At 37.6% G+C, this 20,369-nt stretch overlaps 1 protein-coding gene and 1 pseudogene across 1 annotated transcript in view; both read right to left on the bottom strand.

Annotated features, from left to right (window-relative positions):
- Positions 1-2,973: 2,973 nt before the first annotated feature.
- LOC136838851 (WD repeat-containing protein 48) overlaps positions 2,974-20,369 on the bottom strand; it is a 98,484-nt gene continuing 81,088 nt past the window's right edge. The window contains exons 12-13 of the mRNA XM_067104499.1: positions 9,836-10,019; positions 2,974-4,013 (exon numbers count right to left, since the gene is read on the bottom strand). Coding sequence (XP_066960600.1) covers positions 3,918-4,013; positions 9,836-10,019 — 280 coding nt within the window. The 3' untranslated portion in view covers positions 2,974-3,917. The remainder of the gene's footprint in view (positions 4,014-9,835; positions 10,020-20,369) is intronic.
- LOC136839077 (5S ribosomal RNA) lies at positions 19,506-19,625 on the bottom strand (annotated as a pseudogene).

Below are 20,369 nucleotides of genomic sequence, written 5' to 3'. Positions count from 1 at the left end.
CTAAATCTGTGAAGTATCAACTAGTCTAAGGTAAATGAATACAGATGAAAAAATAATTTCGATTACAACTGAAATCATCTCGAAGCAATTTCATGTGGTTAGTGTTTATCAGACTATTTTGCTCATTATTATTCCAAAAAAACCAAAGAAGCACTGTTACTATCAATGGCCAAATTTATTTTCTGCTGAAAAAAGGTTTTTATTATGTGCCACAAGTAAGCTAATAAACAGTGTATTGTGACAATCTTTGTTCATGCACTAATGAACAAAGCATGAAAATAAATAAAATAATCTTAACAGCCACTCAAAAATAATCAAGGATATAAAAGTAGACTGCTAACCTCTTTTAAAAACAAGACTGATGGTAAAATTCACCTTACCCTTGTATATTCAACTTCCTCCAAAAGCTATGGGAATGAATAGAAATTTCTAGTGAGCACAATTCAATTTGTTGTTTTTTTAAAATGATCACCTTCCAAATATGAACACTTACCTAACCTACATCACAGATGACTAAATGCCAAGATCCATTCTTCTTTTCTAACACTGCCCAAGGAAATTCCTGCACTGCGGAAGTGTTCTCCAAACAGATTTCATATGACCCAAAACTTTTCTAAAAACTTTTGGGTCTTGATTACCAGTTTCCAATCTGTTGTACCAAGGTTCTAATTAAATTAGCATTGTAAATACTGTAACCTATTTCCAACATTTGATTTTGTTTTTAAATAAAGACGCCTACTCTCGCTTCCACAATCTTACTTTTGATATCATAATGAAAACCTCAAACTTTTATATTTACTATGGTTCTATCTTGGGCATGATACTGCAATAAAAAATACATAGTTGAAAACCCCAAAATACATACTTTTTTTTAATATAGAGAATGCACCCACTCCAAGTTTGCATCTCACAGGCAAAAGACCTCTGCATGGCAGACGAAAGTTATAACGGTGATAAATTTACTCCCAAACAATGAACCTATACAAATAAACTTTGGTTTGAACATATGCAATATTATACCTTTTAATAGCAACTGAAGCTGAAATACACAAGATTTCTGACATGAATATTCACATGTCAATATATAAAAAGTTTTCCTTGGTCCACATTTGCCTAAATGGTACACTGTAAATGATAATCAAGAATAACTTCATTATGGGGACTTTTCATTTACTAAACATGCACACAGCATATGTTTGATAACCTGTAACTCTTACATAAAGTAATTTACAAAGCTTCTAAGGAAAAGAAATATCATAAGTTAGCTCTGCACCGTAAAGATAGTCCTCAAGACTGCTACTACTAAACCCTCTAACAACAATGCTACACCTACAACCTACCTCTAGATGTTTCTTGTAGTGCATTCTTTATGAAAAACTAAATTAAAACAACAATGCTTGAAGTAGGTGTACCTAAAATCTAACTGCTTAGATGAAATTCAAGGTAATGATTTAAAAATAAAAAAAGGTTTCAGAAGACCAGGCATGTGCTCCAGCTACATTCTTTTTATATTATTCTAAACCTCACAATAGATGGTAATGGGCTCTCTGAACCATCCCTTCAGCTCCCAGGCAAACCTTGGTCTCTGCCTTGTAATTTTCAATAGTACTCTGATTTCTGGTGGTCCAAGTTCTTTCACTTTACCTACCTATAATTTTTATTTATAATTTATGAACAACTCCAGACAAGCCCTAAGAGTCTATAACAATAAGTCAATGGTCTTGAACTACTTTTTAAGGCTTCCACAGCCTGCTGCAGCAGCACTAAAGGTTGGAGTGTTCCATTAGCACCAGCTACACTTATTAACTTTGCTTTAAATCACTTCCTTTTGGTCTGACATCTTGCTGTCCAACTTGTACTTTATCTGCTCTAGTTTCCACCTACCTTTTAAAGACAAATCTTGTGGACCTGCACTATAAATCCAAACTGGATCTCAGGACCTCAGTGGTTTGGTTAAACTACTAAGCCCACAATCAGCGTGACACTAAATTGTTCATATCAAGAAATGAATTTTAAAAGGAAATGCTGAACAGTGGTCACTTCCAAAATAATTAACAGAGAGACTCTATCTATCAAGTAACCTGACTTGTAGCATTCTCTTCACAATTTAGTAGTAGCAAAAATAACTGTACATAAACATTAACGGAACCTGGCAAGAAAAGATGAGCAGTAGTTGGGTAGGCATCCATCTCCCATTCTTTCTTACTCTTTGTACTTACTGAATTAAAGGTAATTCTGATGAGGAAAAATTCTAGAATATTTGTGAAAATTCCTAATCGTCCTTCATTTGAAAACTATTAGAAAATGAACTATTTCATGGGATAAACTGGCTGGGTATTTCTGCTTATACAACCAACATACTGCACAAATTTCAAAAACTTATGTAGTTTGAGAGAACTACCTGTAGATACAGCCGATCTGCAGCTATGAATTAATATCTATATATTCAAACAATCTCAAGCCTGTGAATGAATTATACTACAGTTTTCAAATCAGAAAAATAAAATAAAAAGAAAATTATGGCCATCATTACTTGGGGAAACATACTGTCAGCATAGTATTTAACAACTATATATTTTTGGTTAAAAAAATCATTCATTAGCCAAGATAAACCCTGATTTCAGAAGCAGAAGTTTTACTTCAGGTGGAAGCAAGAAATGGTTCATCACAAGCAAGCAAAAATTAGTTTTCTAAGCTTAAACACCTTCCTACATATAATAAAAAGTAAACAGATTCAAGCATAATCAGAGCATAGAAGACACGTTACCAACAGACCCACTAAACATTCATCTTTCGTTATCAAATACTCCCAGTTGTATAAAATAGCATCCTCTGGTGTGTTCTGCCATTCACAATCATTCACATACACAGAAACATAATTTGGTTAGAAAAATAAATTAGAATTGAACAATAATAAACATATCTATGCACAATACACGATATAAATCCCCACAAGATTATATCACCACAGTTCAATTTGCACATAGTTATCATGTTGTGTATATATTCAATGCAAGAATACTCCTAAAAAGCAATGAAAACAATGAATTCATTGCATTCAAGCTAAAATATGCCTTTAAATGGCCCATATTTCCAAAATCTCAGTATATTTCACATAATATTCACAGTTGCAGTGAGACATTAAAGGCCCAGTAATCATTTCCTAATGAGCAGAGGAGCCATAAAGTTCTGTTCTCACTGGGAGGAAAGAAATATATTGACTTTTTAGGTGGCTATTGCATGAAGAAAACTTGAAGGCTGCTTATTGCGTTCTCAAATTCACAGAATATGTAAGTAATATTTTCCAGTAGTAATACTCGATTCAATTTGGTTAACATCTTACCTCTGAACTCCATGTGAATCTCTTTTGATCACCACCATTAAATGAATTCAGGCAAATTGTTAATGATATATCTTTGCCACCTAAGAGCCACAGTTCATAAAAAATGAACCAGGCAATTAAAGCACTGGGATTTTCAATTTTCTACCATCAAACTGCATGGTTTGCAAAGGAGTTTCTTTTCAACCATCAGCAACACTACTTATGAATATCTGCCGAGCACATTATGCTACTCTTACAAAATTGCATCTTCATTCTTAATCAAAGGATGATAATATATCCCATCCAGTAATGTAAATTAAATATACATACATGAAACAAAGTATCATAAAGAAAGTGAATGATTCTATACAGTGAAAATGAAGTTAATGTACATGACTCAGAGTCTAACAGGTTTGGCATTTCAGGTTCATATTTTTATCCTATCATATATTAAACAAACCAATAACTCCTGGGGAGTAACAAATAACAAATGTGTTGTACCAAAAATTTACGGACAACGGAATCTCGCTGACAGCAACTTTATCCAACACATTACCGGAATAGAAGGAATGGTTTCGCATGCACATACAGGATTTCACTTGATTGGTCGATAAAATAAAACAAGGTCTTGAGAAGTGTTGCCCCAGATGAAGTGCTGAACAGTCCGGAGGTCCATGTTGGGGTCTAAGACCTGAAATTCAAACAAAACCTCATTAAACAAGTACAGCAATTCAGTACAAAGTAAAGTCTGTTTGGTAAAGACTTAATAGCATCAGTGGCCTTGTTAAACTGAATAATAATAATAACACCAGCTGCATCCATTCTGACATGTAAACACAGTACTGTGCTACATTTAATGCAAAATTACATACTGAGTAAATGTAGGCTTTAGGCGAGTTAAGGAACCAGGGGTTTTTAAGAAACCAAAGAGGGATAAACATCCCTCTCCTGATGCTGCAAAAAAATGTGCCAAAAAAAAAATGTTGGAATTTTGGTCTCTAAACTGACCTGCAACATTGCAAAACAGGTGAATTAAAGAAAAAATTAGAGTAAAATAATCACCAACCCAAAATACCAACCTACCAAGCTTCTTTCAATTTACAGACATAAAGAATTCTGTTCTGTAAATTGACCTGTGGTCAAAGCATCATGTTAAAAATATTAAGGGAAAATGATTGCCAGCCATTACAATCACAGAAAAACAAAATGTTCTTTTAATGATCCTGTGACCATGAAAGGTAAAAAAATTGGTCAATAAATAATTACAAACCAAAAATTTTTTACTTTATACCGAACTGTGACCTGGAAAATAATTGTTTAATTGACCCGTGACTGTAAAAAAAGTTAATTATTTTCCCAAAATGGGAAAATAATCCTCAATCCCAAAGGTAACTATCCACATTCATTAACATCAAGGTTAATAAAATATTGAACTTTTAATCAACCCTTGACCTAACTATTTCCCTTAAAATAAGAAAAATTTTAATTAATCTTTGAATTACAATTATTCTGATCATGTATACTTTTGCATTTTACGGAATGTTTTTGTTTAAAAAATGTTAGTGAACATACGCTTTTAACTGTCTCACTATTTTATTATTGATTATCTTAATTATCTCACATTTGTTTAACAGTATATTAATATAAATGATAGTAAACTATAATGAATAAATAACTGTAATGAAAAAGCATGAAAAAAGGGAAAAAATAATGTCTTTGCTGCAGTAGTGATGTTTGATTATGCTCCTGACCCCACAGTTCCAAAAACCAAAAAATTCCAAAAACCAAAATACATCTGGCCCCAAGGATTTTTGGATAAGGAATTGTGTACCTTATTGTGAGAGTAATATAGTAAATGACAGTAAACTCTGTATGAAATTTACCGTAAATACTACTGTTGTAAACATCTATGTGTTACCACAATAGGCTACCAGGGTGGCGCTAAGGTTTGTTAACATCCGCTCATGGCAAATGGCTGAAAGGTAAGCTGCAGCTGTATTGTAAAGCAATTTTTCTCAAGTTTATCATAACAGAAATAATTTGGTTTATTTTTTATATTTTATTAATTTACTGAAATAATTAGGGTTGTTTTTCAGTGTTTTTTTTATTAACAACAATTTTTATGCCCACCCAGTACAGTACCTAGCCTAGCCTATAGCACTCGGCACTCAGTCTCCCATTGGTAATGGAGCCACATTGGACGTAGGGCAGTATTTTTTATACAGTATACATTTTAAAATAAAAAAGGGCATCTAATAATGTATGTTATTTAATTTGGAACTTATTTAATTGTAATTTACGTGTAATGATTTGTATAAAAAGGCAAGGTTAGGGTAATAACTGGTGGTCAAGAATGGATTAATTAATTTTCAGTTATTTCTTATGGAAAAAATTTATTTTATTTGGATCTCGACTAAATCGCACCTTGACGCTTCTTCTGAATGGATTAGCACCGAGGTCCGGAGTTCTACTGTATACAGGTAGAATAGGAATTTTAGTTTATTTGTTCTTATTCAACTTGGTTGTTCCTAAACAGATCATCGGCTTTTAAACATGGGAAAGTATTCCCATACGTAAAGCACTAATTGTTCCTACTCAACCTTAGTACAGGCAGTACCCGGTTATCGGCGGGGTTCCGTTTCTGAGGGTGTGATGATAGCCAAAAATCGCCGCTAACCGAAAATCGGCGATTTTGGGGCCTTTTCGGCGATTTTATGGGGTTATCAGCGCCGAAAAGCACCGATTTTCGGTTATCGGCGCATCTGTTAGGTATGTATTGGCGCCAATACCCAATCATTGGCGCCGATAAGCAGAAATCGGCGATTTTCGGTGCCGAAAATTGCCGATTTTCGTCGCTAGACAAGCGCCATAAAACCGGATCGCTGTTAACCAAGCCCGCCGTTAACCAGGGACTGCCTGTATTATCATAGGGTGAAGATAGGATGAAGACATAGGCCACGGCCACGAGAAGATGAACCAGTGGCCCTACGGGAGACGACGTCGTGTCTGAGGACAGCTTCGGCCGACCTTGTCTGATCGAGACAGTTCCTGACATCGTGTCCAAGAGGCAGCTTTGGCCATCCCCTCCAGACTGAGTCCGTTCCCAAAGTACAAGGGATGACCCCGCTTCCCTCATAGCTTTTTTTCACGGCTGCATTATACAATGGTCCTTCAGTACCTGTACAATGTTGTCTCCTCTTTCCACAGATCATCCAAAGCCTTCATCTATCCTCGATTCTTTGGTCTTCAGATCAGCTCGAATGTATTCTCCTCCTCCATCTCTGGTTCCCTCGTCCTCTCTCGATGATTTAATTGTATCGTCGGCTGGAGTCATTCGAAGTCTTTGTATCAAGTGTTCAAGACTTGTGACTACCGATCCATTTATGGGGTATACAGGGAACCAAGAGTGTGCCAAGTAGAAATGCCAGAGCTAGGATCTGTTCTCTCTTTTTTTTAAGTCACCCTCAGAACGATACATTCCAGAATCGGTCTTAGCCAATGGCCATCACAACCAAGTTTTGCAACAGATTCCAAAGGTGCCAATGATTTCTTCGGCCCCTTTGGATCAAAAAAACATGGTAGGCGTACCTTTCAACTCCTTCCCTTTCCTGAAAGTGAAGTAAGGTTAAGAAGAAGGAATGAGATGCCAAGACTGCTTTCCTCTCCACATACAGACACCAGTAGGGAGTGCAGTTAGAGTTAAGGATTATTTTATGGTGACTGGACCCTGGGTAGTAGATGTCCTTCAGTAAGATATCAACTTCCCTTTGAGTTCCTACCACTTCCCATTAACCATCTGGTCCACAAGTTCGTTCTGGCTTGTTGAAGTTTCTTTCCCTGCGGGTAAGCTAAAGGCTATACTGTATGAATACAATGTAGCAATTGTAAAACCCAGTTCACGATTTCTACAACCATCCCTTTCTCATAAAGAAGGTGACAGGTATTTAAAAATCAGTCATACATCTTTTCTTTCCTCACCAGTTTCAACAGCTTTGGTTCAAGACAAAAACGACAGCTCCATGCTTACAACCATCAAGGAGCCAGACTTGATTCCTACGCTGGGTTGAGGGACAAGTATTTCCGAACACTTACCCATCAATCCTTCCGCAAAGTCCTCTGCTTCATTTTCGGGGAGACCCCGTACCTCTTCAGAGCAGAAGGCTCCATGCCTAACTCTGTTGTATGCTTCCAACCTCTCCACAAGTTTCTCATTAACACAATGATAATGAGAAGCATTGTACTGTCTTCCCCTCAGCTGGAACTCAGCTTACGAAAGGACTCAAATTATGAAAAAACTTCGCACCCCTCATGAATAGCCACATGAATTTCACAGTGAAGGGGAGAAAATTTGTTTTACTTCTATCTGAAAATACACTATTAAATAGCACAAGAATTTCACAGTAAAGGGGGTGAGGGATTTGTTTTACTTCTATCTGAAAATACACTATCAAATAGGTATCCTACTAATATAACATGGTGTAGGCATCTTAGCAGTAGTCTACCTATAAAAACAAAATTTAAGTCAAAATTTACCAATCAATTCTTTACCACAGACATAAATACAGGCAGTCCCCGGTTAACGGCGGGCTCGGTTAACAGCGATCCGGTTTTACGGCGCTTGTCTAGCGACAAAAATTGGCAATTTTCGGCTCCGAAAATTGCCGATTTCCGCTTATCAGCGCTGATACATACCTAACAGAGGCGCTGATAAACAAAAATCGGCGCTTTTCGGCGCCAATAACTCCCAAAAATTGCCGATTTTCGGTTAGCGGTGATTTTCGGTTATCATCACACTCTCAGAAACGGAACCCGGCCGATAACTGGGGACTGTCTGTAATATACAAGGCTAGCCTAAAATAGCCATAAGCATAAATTCATGCAACACCTAAAGTAGTCTGCCTTAAATATACATTTTTTTATAATCTGAAGCACTTTTCCATTTCAAACCCATTATTGCATACTGTATTGTCTTTCACATTTGCAACAGACCCTAGGCTGCATCAACAGAAAGAACACCAGCCTAACAATCTCAGATTAATGTTTTTCCCTTTCTTCCCTTACAGTTGTCTTTTCTAATATTAAACACGCTCAAAAATTTGGCTCCTGATTCTTGGGCTGTATTGTTTCATTTCAAATCTATGCCCCACTGCATTGATACATTCATGAAGTCTGAATGTCTTAGGTGTCAAGATGAAATTAGGTTGAGGCACAATGGCATCACTTACTCTTTCTTATTCTCTCAACTTTTATTAACACTTGATATTCAAATTCTTTCTGAAGTTTCTCCTTGGAGTAACTCATCATGGTGAGTAGCATAACTCAAACCCTCGGTGGAGTTCAAGTGGAACATTACGTGCACTTACAGGAACTCCACAAAAGTAAGACAAAGCCAATATTTCTGAGCTTTCTTCTGGTGGTTTAATTTTCTCCAACAATTTATTTCCATTATGAGGAGAGTTTTCAATTGTCCGCCAACACATTTAATTACATCTCTGCTGACTCCAAAGCTATCTACTTCACCACCACTCAAGTTTAGGCACAAGTATTTATTATATTAATTTTTTACTCGTATAATAGGATGTGATGATGATTTCATCTATGGGTCTCTCAAGCTTCATACCTCATCTGGAACTTAACTGTATTAGTAATCAGTAACTCTAATTTTATGCTACATAAATTACTTCAAATTTTAGAAAGCAATAAACTAATTTTTCAAAGACCTTTTAATCAGCCATTTACCTGGTGTGTGGCATCAGAAAGACATCTCTTATGCTGAATATTTAACAAGAAACTTGCCTTCTAAAACTAACAAAAATAAATTCTTTTAGTTTTAAAAACAAGGAATCTTTTCACAGAAGTAATAATACTGCTATACCTTATGTACAGCTACCCTAAGGAGTTCTACCTCGTTATGCACTTGACATTCAAGGTTGTAAGTACCATCAGTCTGTCAAGATTAAGTCAAACTCTGTGGGTCTCATCTGTCAACATTAGCTACTTAAATTCTTTGAGTGAGGAGGCATCTTTACCAACTCACTCTCAATATTCTAAGATTCATTCACAGATTTATCATAAGGTAAGAATGGATATACGAGTGTGTTAAAATTAGAGCCTAGCTAACTTAAATGGCATAGATACAAATTTGAGTAATGACTTCATACTTATAAAGCTGCTCTCTGCTACTTCTAACCCATAAGAGAAAGTTAAAAAATACCATTTGAGTATGGCAGGCATGAAATCTGGTAGAAGCTCAAGTGGAATTCCAGTCAAGTGGGTGCTCAATAGTGAAGGACACTTAGATATTGTCAAGATATAAAAAACAAAAATAAGCAAGCTCAAGTTGAATGGAAAGCACTTGTTTCAAGGGTAGTATTTCTTAATCTTTGGTGCACTTTGCTAAAATTTCTACATTACAGACATGGATGCTGATGCTTTAAATAGATTCTAAATTTTCAAAGTACAGAAACTTCACTTTTGGTCAGAGGAAAAAACAAATCTTCATGAAATGATTACCTTATCATTACACAGCAGCTGAACACGCTCTTCAGCAATGGAAGCTGTCTCTGCCTTATCATCGCTGCCTCGATCATTGTTGTTGGTTGTTGAACCAGAATCACTGCCACCTCCAAGAACTTTTTCATATACATGTTCCTGAACTTTACGAATCTGAATGAAATCATTAGCACTCAGTCGATCCCTGCAAAAGAAGGATAACAAATAAAAAACTGTAAGAAAAATCAAATTTATATGAAAAAATCTGTAAACATGAACACTAGGCTCTTAACTATTTGTATACTGTACTGTGAATACTTGTGCCACCCTACTCAAAGAGGCAGCCAATAGAAGCACACCACAAAAACATAAACTGATACAGGTATATTTATTTGTGTTTATTCAAATGTTAGTCTTTACTTGTTATCTTTGCCTATCATCTCATTTCTCTTCTTATGGTTGTTTTTATTGCTTTTCCCATAAGAAACTATACAAATAAATAGAAATAGGTAAGCAAATACTTAACTATTCTAGTATGACAATACAGATTACTGCATTGAAAGTGACAGTATGGTTTCATCTTCTGTATTACTACAAATCCTATCTCATATTCTAAAGACCAATACAGTTCCCTAGTATTTAACTAGAAAGATGAAAAAATTTCCCCAAAAAAAGGGAAAAGTGTTGTAGCTACTTGACCAACTAAATGATGAAGTACTAAACTGCAGTACAGCAATGGTTCTGGTAACAAAAGAACTTGAGTCAAAGTAGCTTTAAGACTTAAAAAGAACCTATCACAAAGAATTATACTGGCTTTTCATAGAGCCCAACTGGTAATGCAGTTTTCATATAATAAACTTTACTCTTTGCATAATTTTCCAGTTACAGCTCATATAAAATTTGAATCAAAGGCTTGTTTACCTCCACTACTTACTATTAAACTTAGCTGTGAAAAATTTTAAGCCTTTATGAACAACTTACAACTTCATATTAAATTTGTTAACGTTCTTTTGATGGCACACAAAATCACAGCTCCACAAAATGTGTGATATACAGTGGTACTTCAGCACTTGAGACTTAATCCATTCCAGAAGGCAGTCTGAATGCCAACCTGTCCGAGTTCTGAACAAGTTCTTCCCACAAAGAATGGATTAGTCAATTATAGACCCCAAAAATTACAAAAAATACAAGATTTTTACAAGAATTTAACAAGCCTAGCATGCAGAAATCATAAAAAACATAAGTTAAATATATACAAATACTTCCAGTTAAATTGTTTTGACATAAGGGAAAAATAAAAGTTGACACAGCCATTTATGCACATTTACATTGGTCAGCTACAAATGTTAAGCCACCATAAAAATATAGTAATCAATAAAAGTGATAAATCACATAAAAGCAAATGTTAAAATAAATAAAACACAGTACCTCACTGAGATAATGGATTACAGGCAGTCCCCAGTTAACGGCGGGCTTGGTTAACAGTGATCCAGTTTTATGGCACTTGTCTAGCGACGAAAATCAGCAATTTTCGGCACCGAAAATCGCCGATTTTCGCTTATCAGCGTCGATAATTGGGTATTGAGGCTGATACATACCTAACAGAGGCGCCAATAACTGGAAATTGGCTCCAATAATCGCCAAAAATCGCCAAAAAGCACCAAAATCGCCGATTTTCGGTTAGCAGCGATTTTCGGTTATCATCACACCCTCAGAAACGGAACCCTGCCGATAACCGGGGACTGCCTGTAAAGCGTCCAAGCCTACACCGCTATAAAAGAAACTACGATATATCATTGTATGTATATACACGAATGTGTTTCTACTATATAGTACATGTATATTTATACCATGTATCCCTTAAACTACTGTAAAATGCTTATACCTGCATATTTTAACAGTTCACTGCCTAATTTCATAGTTCAAACAAAAATATACTATAAATTATCATATTAAAACATTTTAATAAATTTTCGAACAAAAAATATACCCCAAACCATCATCCCAAAACACCCAAAGTCATCTTACATTACCCTCCTAAAACTGTTACTCTGGTATATACACCCCTAAAACACTTATAACAATGATTTACTAATTTTAAAATATTAATATTAATGTAAACAACAAAATATCTATACAATACAAATTAAATGAATCTCTTACAGAAGTGTTTTGCTTACTGTATTCTTAGAAATTCAAAATAAACGAAATCACAAAGCCGATTCTATATCATGTTTTTCCTACACGTCACCTAAAAGGGAAACATTGTTTTGTTTACGTCTCATTGCCAATCACAAACAACTCCAAACAATATGGTAATGTACGATAATTATCTTACATAATTATCGTTCGTATGACTGAATCACTCTAAACAGTTATTTACTTCCAAAACAATGAATTTTTAATGAAAAATTAATATTATGTTATCCTAAATGTTATTACTACCATAATTACACTACCATTAAAATTTATGAAGGGTTACCGAAAGATATGGGTTGCAGCGAGCGCAACCATAACTCAATGTTTACATTTTGTCAGCTGGCCTCACATAGATATAAGTTGATTTCATTGATATGGAATTATTCCTTGAATAGGCTATTTATTATGAAGATATGCCAATAATATATAAGGTAAAAATGGTTTTATTACCCTACGTTTCATCACTAATCACAAACAACTATATGGTTATCTACGCTAATGATCATACATAATTATCGTTCGTATGACTGAATTTCTCTAAACAGTTACTTACGACCAAAATAATGAATTTTTAATGAAAAATGAATATTACATTATCCTAAATATTATTAACTACCATAATTACACTACCACTAAAATTTCTGAAAGGTTACTGAAAGATAAAGGTTGCTGTGAGCGCAACCATAACTCGATGTTTACATTTCATCAGCTGGCCTCACATATTTAAAAGCTGATTTCACTGATATGGAATTATTCCTCAAATAGGCTATTTATTATGAAGATATGCCAATAATATATCAGCTTATTTCATAATGTGAATCTTTTCATGTATGTCAGTGGTTATCGCACCAAAGCCAAGGCTAGCCTATTGATAAACGTCACTCAGAATTCAAGGTTTGTTTTTTAGAATGGTAGTATGATGACAACCCCCAATTTTTAGGGGTGAATTTTAGGATTTACCAGTCTTATTCACAGATATATACAGTATATAAACAAGCAGTACCCGTAAAGTAAGATAAAAGCCTTATTATTAATATTAACTGCAGGACAGTTAAAGCTTTAGCATAATTTTTAGAGTTGAAAGCAATGCAAATTAATAAAGAAACAGTAACAAATTTTACCAAGTTGTTCAACAATCATTTGACTAAAATATATAAAAATCAACTAAATTAGCCTAGGCCTACGCTATTTTACAATGGCTGTACAGTCAAACCCTGCTATTTGTGGTCTTGCAATTCATGGATTTTTCTGTGGAACTTATTCCCAAATTATTTGCGAAAAATTCAGCAATTCACAGATTTTTTCGTTGAGAAATATTCACTAATTAGTGTATTTTGATGACTAAATAAATTTTTCATGATAAAAAATGGTCTATTAATTTTCAAATACTTTATTAATATTAAGATTAACGATTAAATAATAATAATAATAATAATAATAATAAAATAATGATAATAATAATAATAATAATAACAATAATAATAATATACCTGTAATAATACAGGTAGTAATTTTCAAATATTAATAATAATAATAATAATAATAATAATAATAATAATAATAATAATAATAATAATAATAATACTGTACCTAGTAATAACAGGTTCTTAGCTTTGGCTAGTAAAAAACTGGTTCTCTCCCCTCCATAGGTTCAGGAGGGACACCTTTATAGTACTGTACCTGAGGGGCCTCCTTATAACGAACCCTGTTGGTAGCTGAGTTCCTAAACTGGTTTTTTTCACCCGATATAGGTATGATGCACAGAAATGATAAGTATTGAAATTATATTAAAGTGAATGAAATTATATTAAAATTATATTAAATATTGAAATTATGTTAAAATGAATATGTAAGTGTTAGGATAATATTTTATAAGTGTTAGGATAATATTTTAAGGTATATTTGGTGTTTGAACTATTAAAATAGGCAGTTATAAGCATTTTTAAAGGGGGTCTTTGGTGTTTGAAAGATTAAAATACAGTAGACAGTTATAAACGTTTTTAGAGGGGTGTCAAGTATTCCGGATTTTAGCTATTCACAGGTGGTTGTGGTCCCTATTCCCCACAAATACCAAAGGTCAACTGTACTGTACTCACTTTGAAAGTGGCAGGCAAAGGATAAAATCCCATTTGGTACTGGCAGGCAAAGGGTAGAGATTTATTCAGAATCACTGAAGCATTTCAGGGAGGGCCTCACAACAATCTTCTTCCTCGGCACTATCAATAATGAGGTGAAGGATGTGGATGGCTGGGGGGTGAAGGAAGGGGTAGCAGCAAGATTTGTCACTGGCGTCTTGGATCTAAAAAAGGTGTCGATCTTCATCTACTTTCTTCCAAAGCCCTGCAGATGTAGATCAAGCAGAGTCTTTTAGCTGATGGAGGGGGTAGTAGAGACTAGAGATGTGTGGCTCAGTACAGTCCTCCACAAAGTCCACTGGTATGTCCAGGTAATGAGGCATCTCACCCAGCGGCACCTTCTTTCGCTGTGGCTCTTTCTCCTCCTCGTCGCCTTCTGCAGCACCATCTTCAAGCATTACCTGCTCAGCTACCTCTTCCTCTGAGTGTGTCTTGTAACCAGGATCAGCTGTCATTTCCTCCATCCATTCTTCAACATCCTCAAGCTGTAACTCCTCTTCACCTGCAGCTCGAAGTTGATCATGGATGACATCATCCTCACACCCCTGGAAATCGATGACAGAATCTTCGTTCTCCAGCAGTTTATTCCAGCCATTTTGCAGAGTAGATACTTTCACATTATCCCATTCCTTCGCCCAATTATGGAAAGCCGAGTGAAGATTGAAAGTCTTCATATTAGCGAGAGTCCATTGTTCTTGTTTCTTTGGCATCCTCCATCACACAGAGCATCTCCTTCAGGAAGGGGCTGGTACAGAACCTCTTTGCTGCCAAAATTATTCCTTGATCAACTGGTTGGATCAAAGACGTTGTATTCGGAGGAAAAAAGAGACAATGGTTCTGGCCATGTTCGCTGACCAATTCTTTTATGTCAGGATGAGTTGGTGCATTATTGAGGATCAATGGGGCACCAACACGGTCCCGGGAAATCTTACAGGTATTATTCACTTGGCACTTGATGACTTCAGGGATGAAATAACTGAAGAACCAATGCTTAAACCATGCTTCTTTGAAAAATCATACAGAATGGGCAGGTCGTTCAAGTTGATATTTCGTAAGCACCATGGCCAATTTGCCTTGCCAACACACAAAGGCTTGAGTCAGCATTTGCACAAAAAAGGATGTAAATTCTTTCTTTGCTTATCTTGTGGCCTTTTGCCCTCTTTTCTTCTCACAAAACATATCTACGATCAGGCATCTTCCTGAAATAAAGGCCAGTCTCATTGGCATTGTAAATTTGAGATAGCTGCAAGCCTTTGTCCTCAATCAACTGGTAAATCTTTTCTTGGAATTTCACAGCAGCATCTTCGTCAGCAGACAATGTTTCTCGTCACTTTCACTTTTCAGCCTATGCCATGCCTCTGTTTAAAGCAAAAAGCCCAACCAATTCGTTCAGTCCAGCATGAACACTAAATTTCTTGGCAGCCTCGATGAGCTGTTCAGCACCGATGCTGACTCCTGCTGTACGTTGCTGCATGTATCATTTCAGTACCATTTCTTCAAGTTTGTCGTTGCCCGATACTCTCATAGATTTTTGGGGAGCACCAGCTTTGTCCCTTCCATGTTCAATATCATAGCCTTTATTGTTAAATGCTGCCAGTTTACCTTTAGCTTTCATAATGTAAGACACTGTCTGTGCACTGATACCATGATGTTCAGCCACAATTTTCTGAGAGCAACCATTTTCTACTTTTGCAACAGCATCCAGCTTTTCCTACATGTTTAAATGCTTCCTTGAATGCTTTTCTTGGGGAGGAGCCATTGCACAAATCACTATAAACCATGAAAAAGCGAACAAACATCATGTGCTGCACACAAAGGGCCAAGATAAAGCAAGACTGAGTCAGATGCTTTAACACAAGGGATGCTGGTAAGCGAGTGGTCTACCCACTAAGAGCGTGGATGCACACAAAGGACTGAGATAAAGCAAGCATGAGTCAGACGTTTTAACATAAGGGATGCTGGTAGTGAGTGGTCTACCCACTAAGAGTGGGTGATGCACTTTCTCCCTCACTCAAACTCCCAGCACTCCTTTTGGTGCCGGATTTGCAAAAACAGTTCCGCGCTCGATCTGGAGACGTAAACCCTAAAATTGATATTTCCATTTTGCACCGATATATCCGGAAGTATGATATACCAAGGCCCGTTATCTTGGTGCACTACTGTAATATACAGTATTGTAATTTACAGTATAAAATTATTTAAAGGCTTAAAAATGTTTAAAACATCCTCTTATTTACATGTTTGGCTACATTTTGCACTATACAGCTGTGCATGTTTAGTTCCAGCATTCAGTCATCAGCCATAAAAAAATATAAATCAATACATACAGTATGTGCAAAAACACTCAAAAATGATATTTTAATGATAAAATAAAGTTTGTTCATACTTACCTGGCAGATATATATATAGCTGTATTCTCGAAGGTCCGACAGAATTTCAAATTTCATGCACACGCAGTGGCCGGTCAGGTGGTTAGTACCCATTCCCGCTGGGAGTACGGTATCAGGAACCATTCCCATTTTCTATTCAGATTTTCTAACGCCACTGTCTCCTGAGGGGAGGAGGGAGGGCAATATAAATATATATCTGCCAGGTAAGTATGAACAAACTTTATTTTATCATTAAAATATCATTTTGTTCATGAGACTTACCTGCCAGATATATATATAGCTGAATACCACCTTTGGAGGGGGTAGAGACAGCCAAGAATTAGGAAAAACCAATTATTGGTAAAATTATTTTGGTTCCTTATCTGATAGCGTAGCTGACTGAGTGGTTACTGTCACTCTAGTCTGCTTCTGCTTTACTAGAGACCCCAGCGAGGTAGTGACCTATATAGCTGGCGACTTCTAGATGATCTGTCAACGGGGCGTGACCACAATGTGACTAGATCATAGCCCATACAAAGAGGACAAAAGAGCATTACTAACCACCTAACCAACACCTAAAGCGTTAGTTTGCAAAGGATTGGGAAGACTGCTTCCAGTAGTCGACCCAACAACCACAAAAACACAATTAAAAAGGGGATAGGATCAGAGTTACCCCTTGTCCCCAAGGTTGCTGAAGCAGCAATGTATGGTCCCAGCGAAAAGCAATTTTCGTATGCTACCTAAACATCTTGCCAAGAGTGTGAGGCAAACACCGAATTGACTTCGCCAAAATGTGGCACTAAAAATGTCACTGAGTACCATATTTTTCTTGAACGCCATGGAGGTAGCAACTGCCCTCACCTCGTGAGCGTTAACTCTCAACAACTTGAAGTTGGAGTCGTCACAACTAGAGTGTGCGTCCTTAATGACGTCCCTAATGAAGAATGCCAGTGCATTCTTCGACATAGGTTTAACTGGTTGCCTCACAGAACACCATAAAACATCCAATGGACCACGAGTGTCCTGTGTTCTTTTAAGGTAGTACTTGAGAGCTCTAACTGGACATAGAACTCCCTCAGGTTCCTGTCCAATAAGGTCTGCTAAACCTTTAATTTCAAAGTGTCTAGGCCAAGGGTTAGAAGACCTATCATTCTTAGCCAAGAACTTAGGGCTTAAAGAATAGACAGCATTGTGTTCCTTGAAGCCCACATGATGGCCTCGAACTTCTCTCACTCTCTTCGCAATGAGGAATGCCGTTTTCGAGTAACATCCTTAAGAGATGCAGAGTGGAGAGGCTCAAAAGGACTAAACATCAAAAACTTGAGCATTACGTCCAAGTTCCAAGCAGGGGAAATCAGCTGAGGAACCTTGGATGTCTTGAAAAGAGCTCAAAGATCGTGGAGGTCCTTATTGTCAGACAAAGCTAATCCTCTGTGTCTGAATACAATCGAAAGCATGCTCGATAACACTTGATAGTCGGAACTGCTATAACGAGTTTTTTCTCTTAAGTAAAGGAGAAAATCCGCAACCTGGCTCACAGTGATAGAGGAAGAGGAAAAGCCCTTCTTTCTACACCAACCTTTGAAGGTTGCTCACTTCGCTAGATATATCCTTTAGATGAAGAACTTCTGGCTCTAGCGATGGCCCGTGCCACCTGGCCAGAAACCCCTTCGCTCTGACCAAGTTTCGATAGTCTGAAAGCAGTCAGGTTCAGGCGGGGAGATTCAAAGATATCTCGTGAAGTGGGTTTGTATGAGCAGGTCTGCTCTCAAAGGAAGGGTCCTCGAACGTCTACCAACCAGAAGAGAAACTCCGAGAACCAGTGGTTGAAGGCCAAAACGTGGGGATGAGAGTCATCCTCGTCCCTTGTGAGGCCGCTGAACTTGCGTATGACTTCTCCCAGAATTTAGAACGGGAAAAAGGCGTAAACATCTAATCCCGTCCAATCCCAGGAAGAGCAACTATCGCAACTGCCCCAGGGTCAGTACAGATGAGCTTTATAGAGGAGCCTCGCTGTTCTTGAGGTCGTGAAAATATCCACAAGATGGCGACCCCAAAATTTCCAAAAATCTTGGCAAACCTCCTGATGAAGGGTCCATTCCTTCGGCAGGAGTTGATGGCGCCAACAGAGCAGGTCTGCTCGAACATTTTCGACCTCTGCAACAAAACTTGTGAGAATCGAAATGTTGCGAGCACAGGCTCAAAGAATAATCTCTCTTGCAAGGCTGAACAGGAACAAGTAGTATTGTCCGAGTTTGCTAGAACTACGATTGCAAACTTGGACCTCGAAGAATTGGCGAGCTAAAAGATAGCCGCCAAATCTTTGAAGTCGATGTGCCAGGACACCTGTTCCTCTCTCAGGTTCCTAACACTTCCTCTCCCTCTAGTGTTGCCCCCAACCTGTTGACGACCCGTCGGAAAAACAACACTAGGTTGGGGTTCAGAAGCTGGAGGGAGATCCCTTTCTGCAATTCCGTTGGATCGAGCCACCACCACAGATCTTCTTTATATAAGGAAGAATTCTCAATTCCTCTTTCAAGTCTTCCTTGCTTTGTCAGTTCTCCAACAAAAGAACTGAAGAGGCCTGAGATGCAGACTCCCAGAAAACAAACTTCTCCAGCGAGGAAATGGTCCCCAGCAGACTCATTCCTTCCTTCACCTAGCATGTTTCCTTTTCCAAGAAGGCCAAACTTTTTCGTACATAGAAGTTGCCGTTCTTGCGACGGAGACGCTATAAAAGCCGCTGAATAGATCTGAATTCCCAGACACAATGGACAGTGAGGGGATCAGCTGCGACTTCTCCACAGACCAGAAGTCCCAGGGACTTCACGAGTTGCAGAGTCAACTGAAGGTCCTCCAGATACCTTCGCTTCCGACGGCGCCGAAGCAACCAGTCGTCCAAGTAGAGTGAGATCTGGCGTGCGACAGATGCAACTGCATCAACGCGTTTTTCATGAGGCGTGTAAACACCCTCGGAGCAAAATGTGACGCCAACAGCATCTGGTGTTCCCAGGCGGTCAACCATCCAAGTACTGACCAGACCCAACGTTGCTTAACTTCGCTGATCGGACGAAAGCGGTGTTTTCAACGCATGGTATGGCCGTTGTGCAGAGTCCAAAGCAGAGAGCCTGAACTGGCACGTCCTAGCCCCAAGACAACCTGAGATACTTCACGAACGTGGATGAATTGGGGCGTGAAGATAAGTATCTTGGAGATCCAAAGATACCATCCAATCCCGGGATGAAGGGCTCCTAGTATTGACTGCGAGGTCTCCATCTTGAACTTTTCCTTCCGGACCAAGTTGTTCGACCTGTTGACGTCCAAGACGGGTCTCCAGCCTACTGAAAGTTTCGGGACTAGAAACAATCTGTAGTAAAATCCCGGGGAACACCGAGTCCAAGATTTGTTCCACTGCTCTCCGCTCGAACATCTGTTCGAGCAGGTCAAACAATTTTCTGTTTGACAGGAAGGCAGTTGGGAAACAAAAAACAAAAGAGGAGACAGGAAGGGAATCAAGTAACCTCTCTCTAACAGTAGGAAGGACCAAACGTCTGCCCCTCACTCTTTCCAGGCTTGTGCAAAATGAAGCCTGGTTGCAAAGGGAGTCTGGAGATGAAGGGAGTCACTTGCTACCTCTCTTGGAAGTGACATTCCTTCGGGAAAAAAACTCTCTCTCGTGGTGCGGGTCTCGTGTTGCTTCCCATGGAAGCCCCTTGTTATGCAAACATTTAGCTTTCGTTTACTTTTTGTATCTGAGATCGGTGCAAGCGTTATGAAGGAGATGCAGTTTGAATGTCGATAACTTTAGTTTTGAGAAAAACGATATTTTTTTTTTTTTTTTTGCTTCTCTGT

The sequence above is a fragment of the Macrobrachium rosenbergii genome, chromosome 5 (assembly GCF_040412425.1).
Source record: "Macrobrachium rosenbergii isolate ZJJX-2024 chromosome 5, ASM4041242v1, whole genome shotgun sequence".
Lineage (NCBI taxonomy): Eukaryota > Metazoa > Arthropoda > Malacostraca > Decapoda > Palaemonidae > Macrobrachium > Macrobrachium rosenbergii.
Note: the sequence above shows the minus strand (reverse complement) of the source record. Positions and strands in the feature narration are given on the sequence as shown.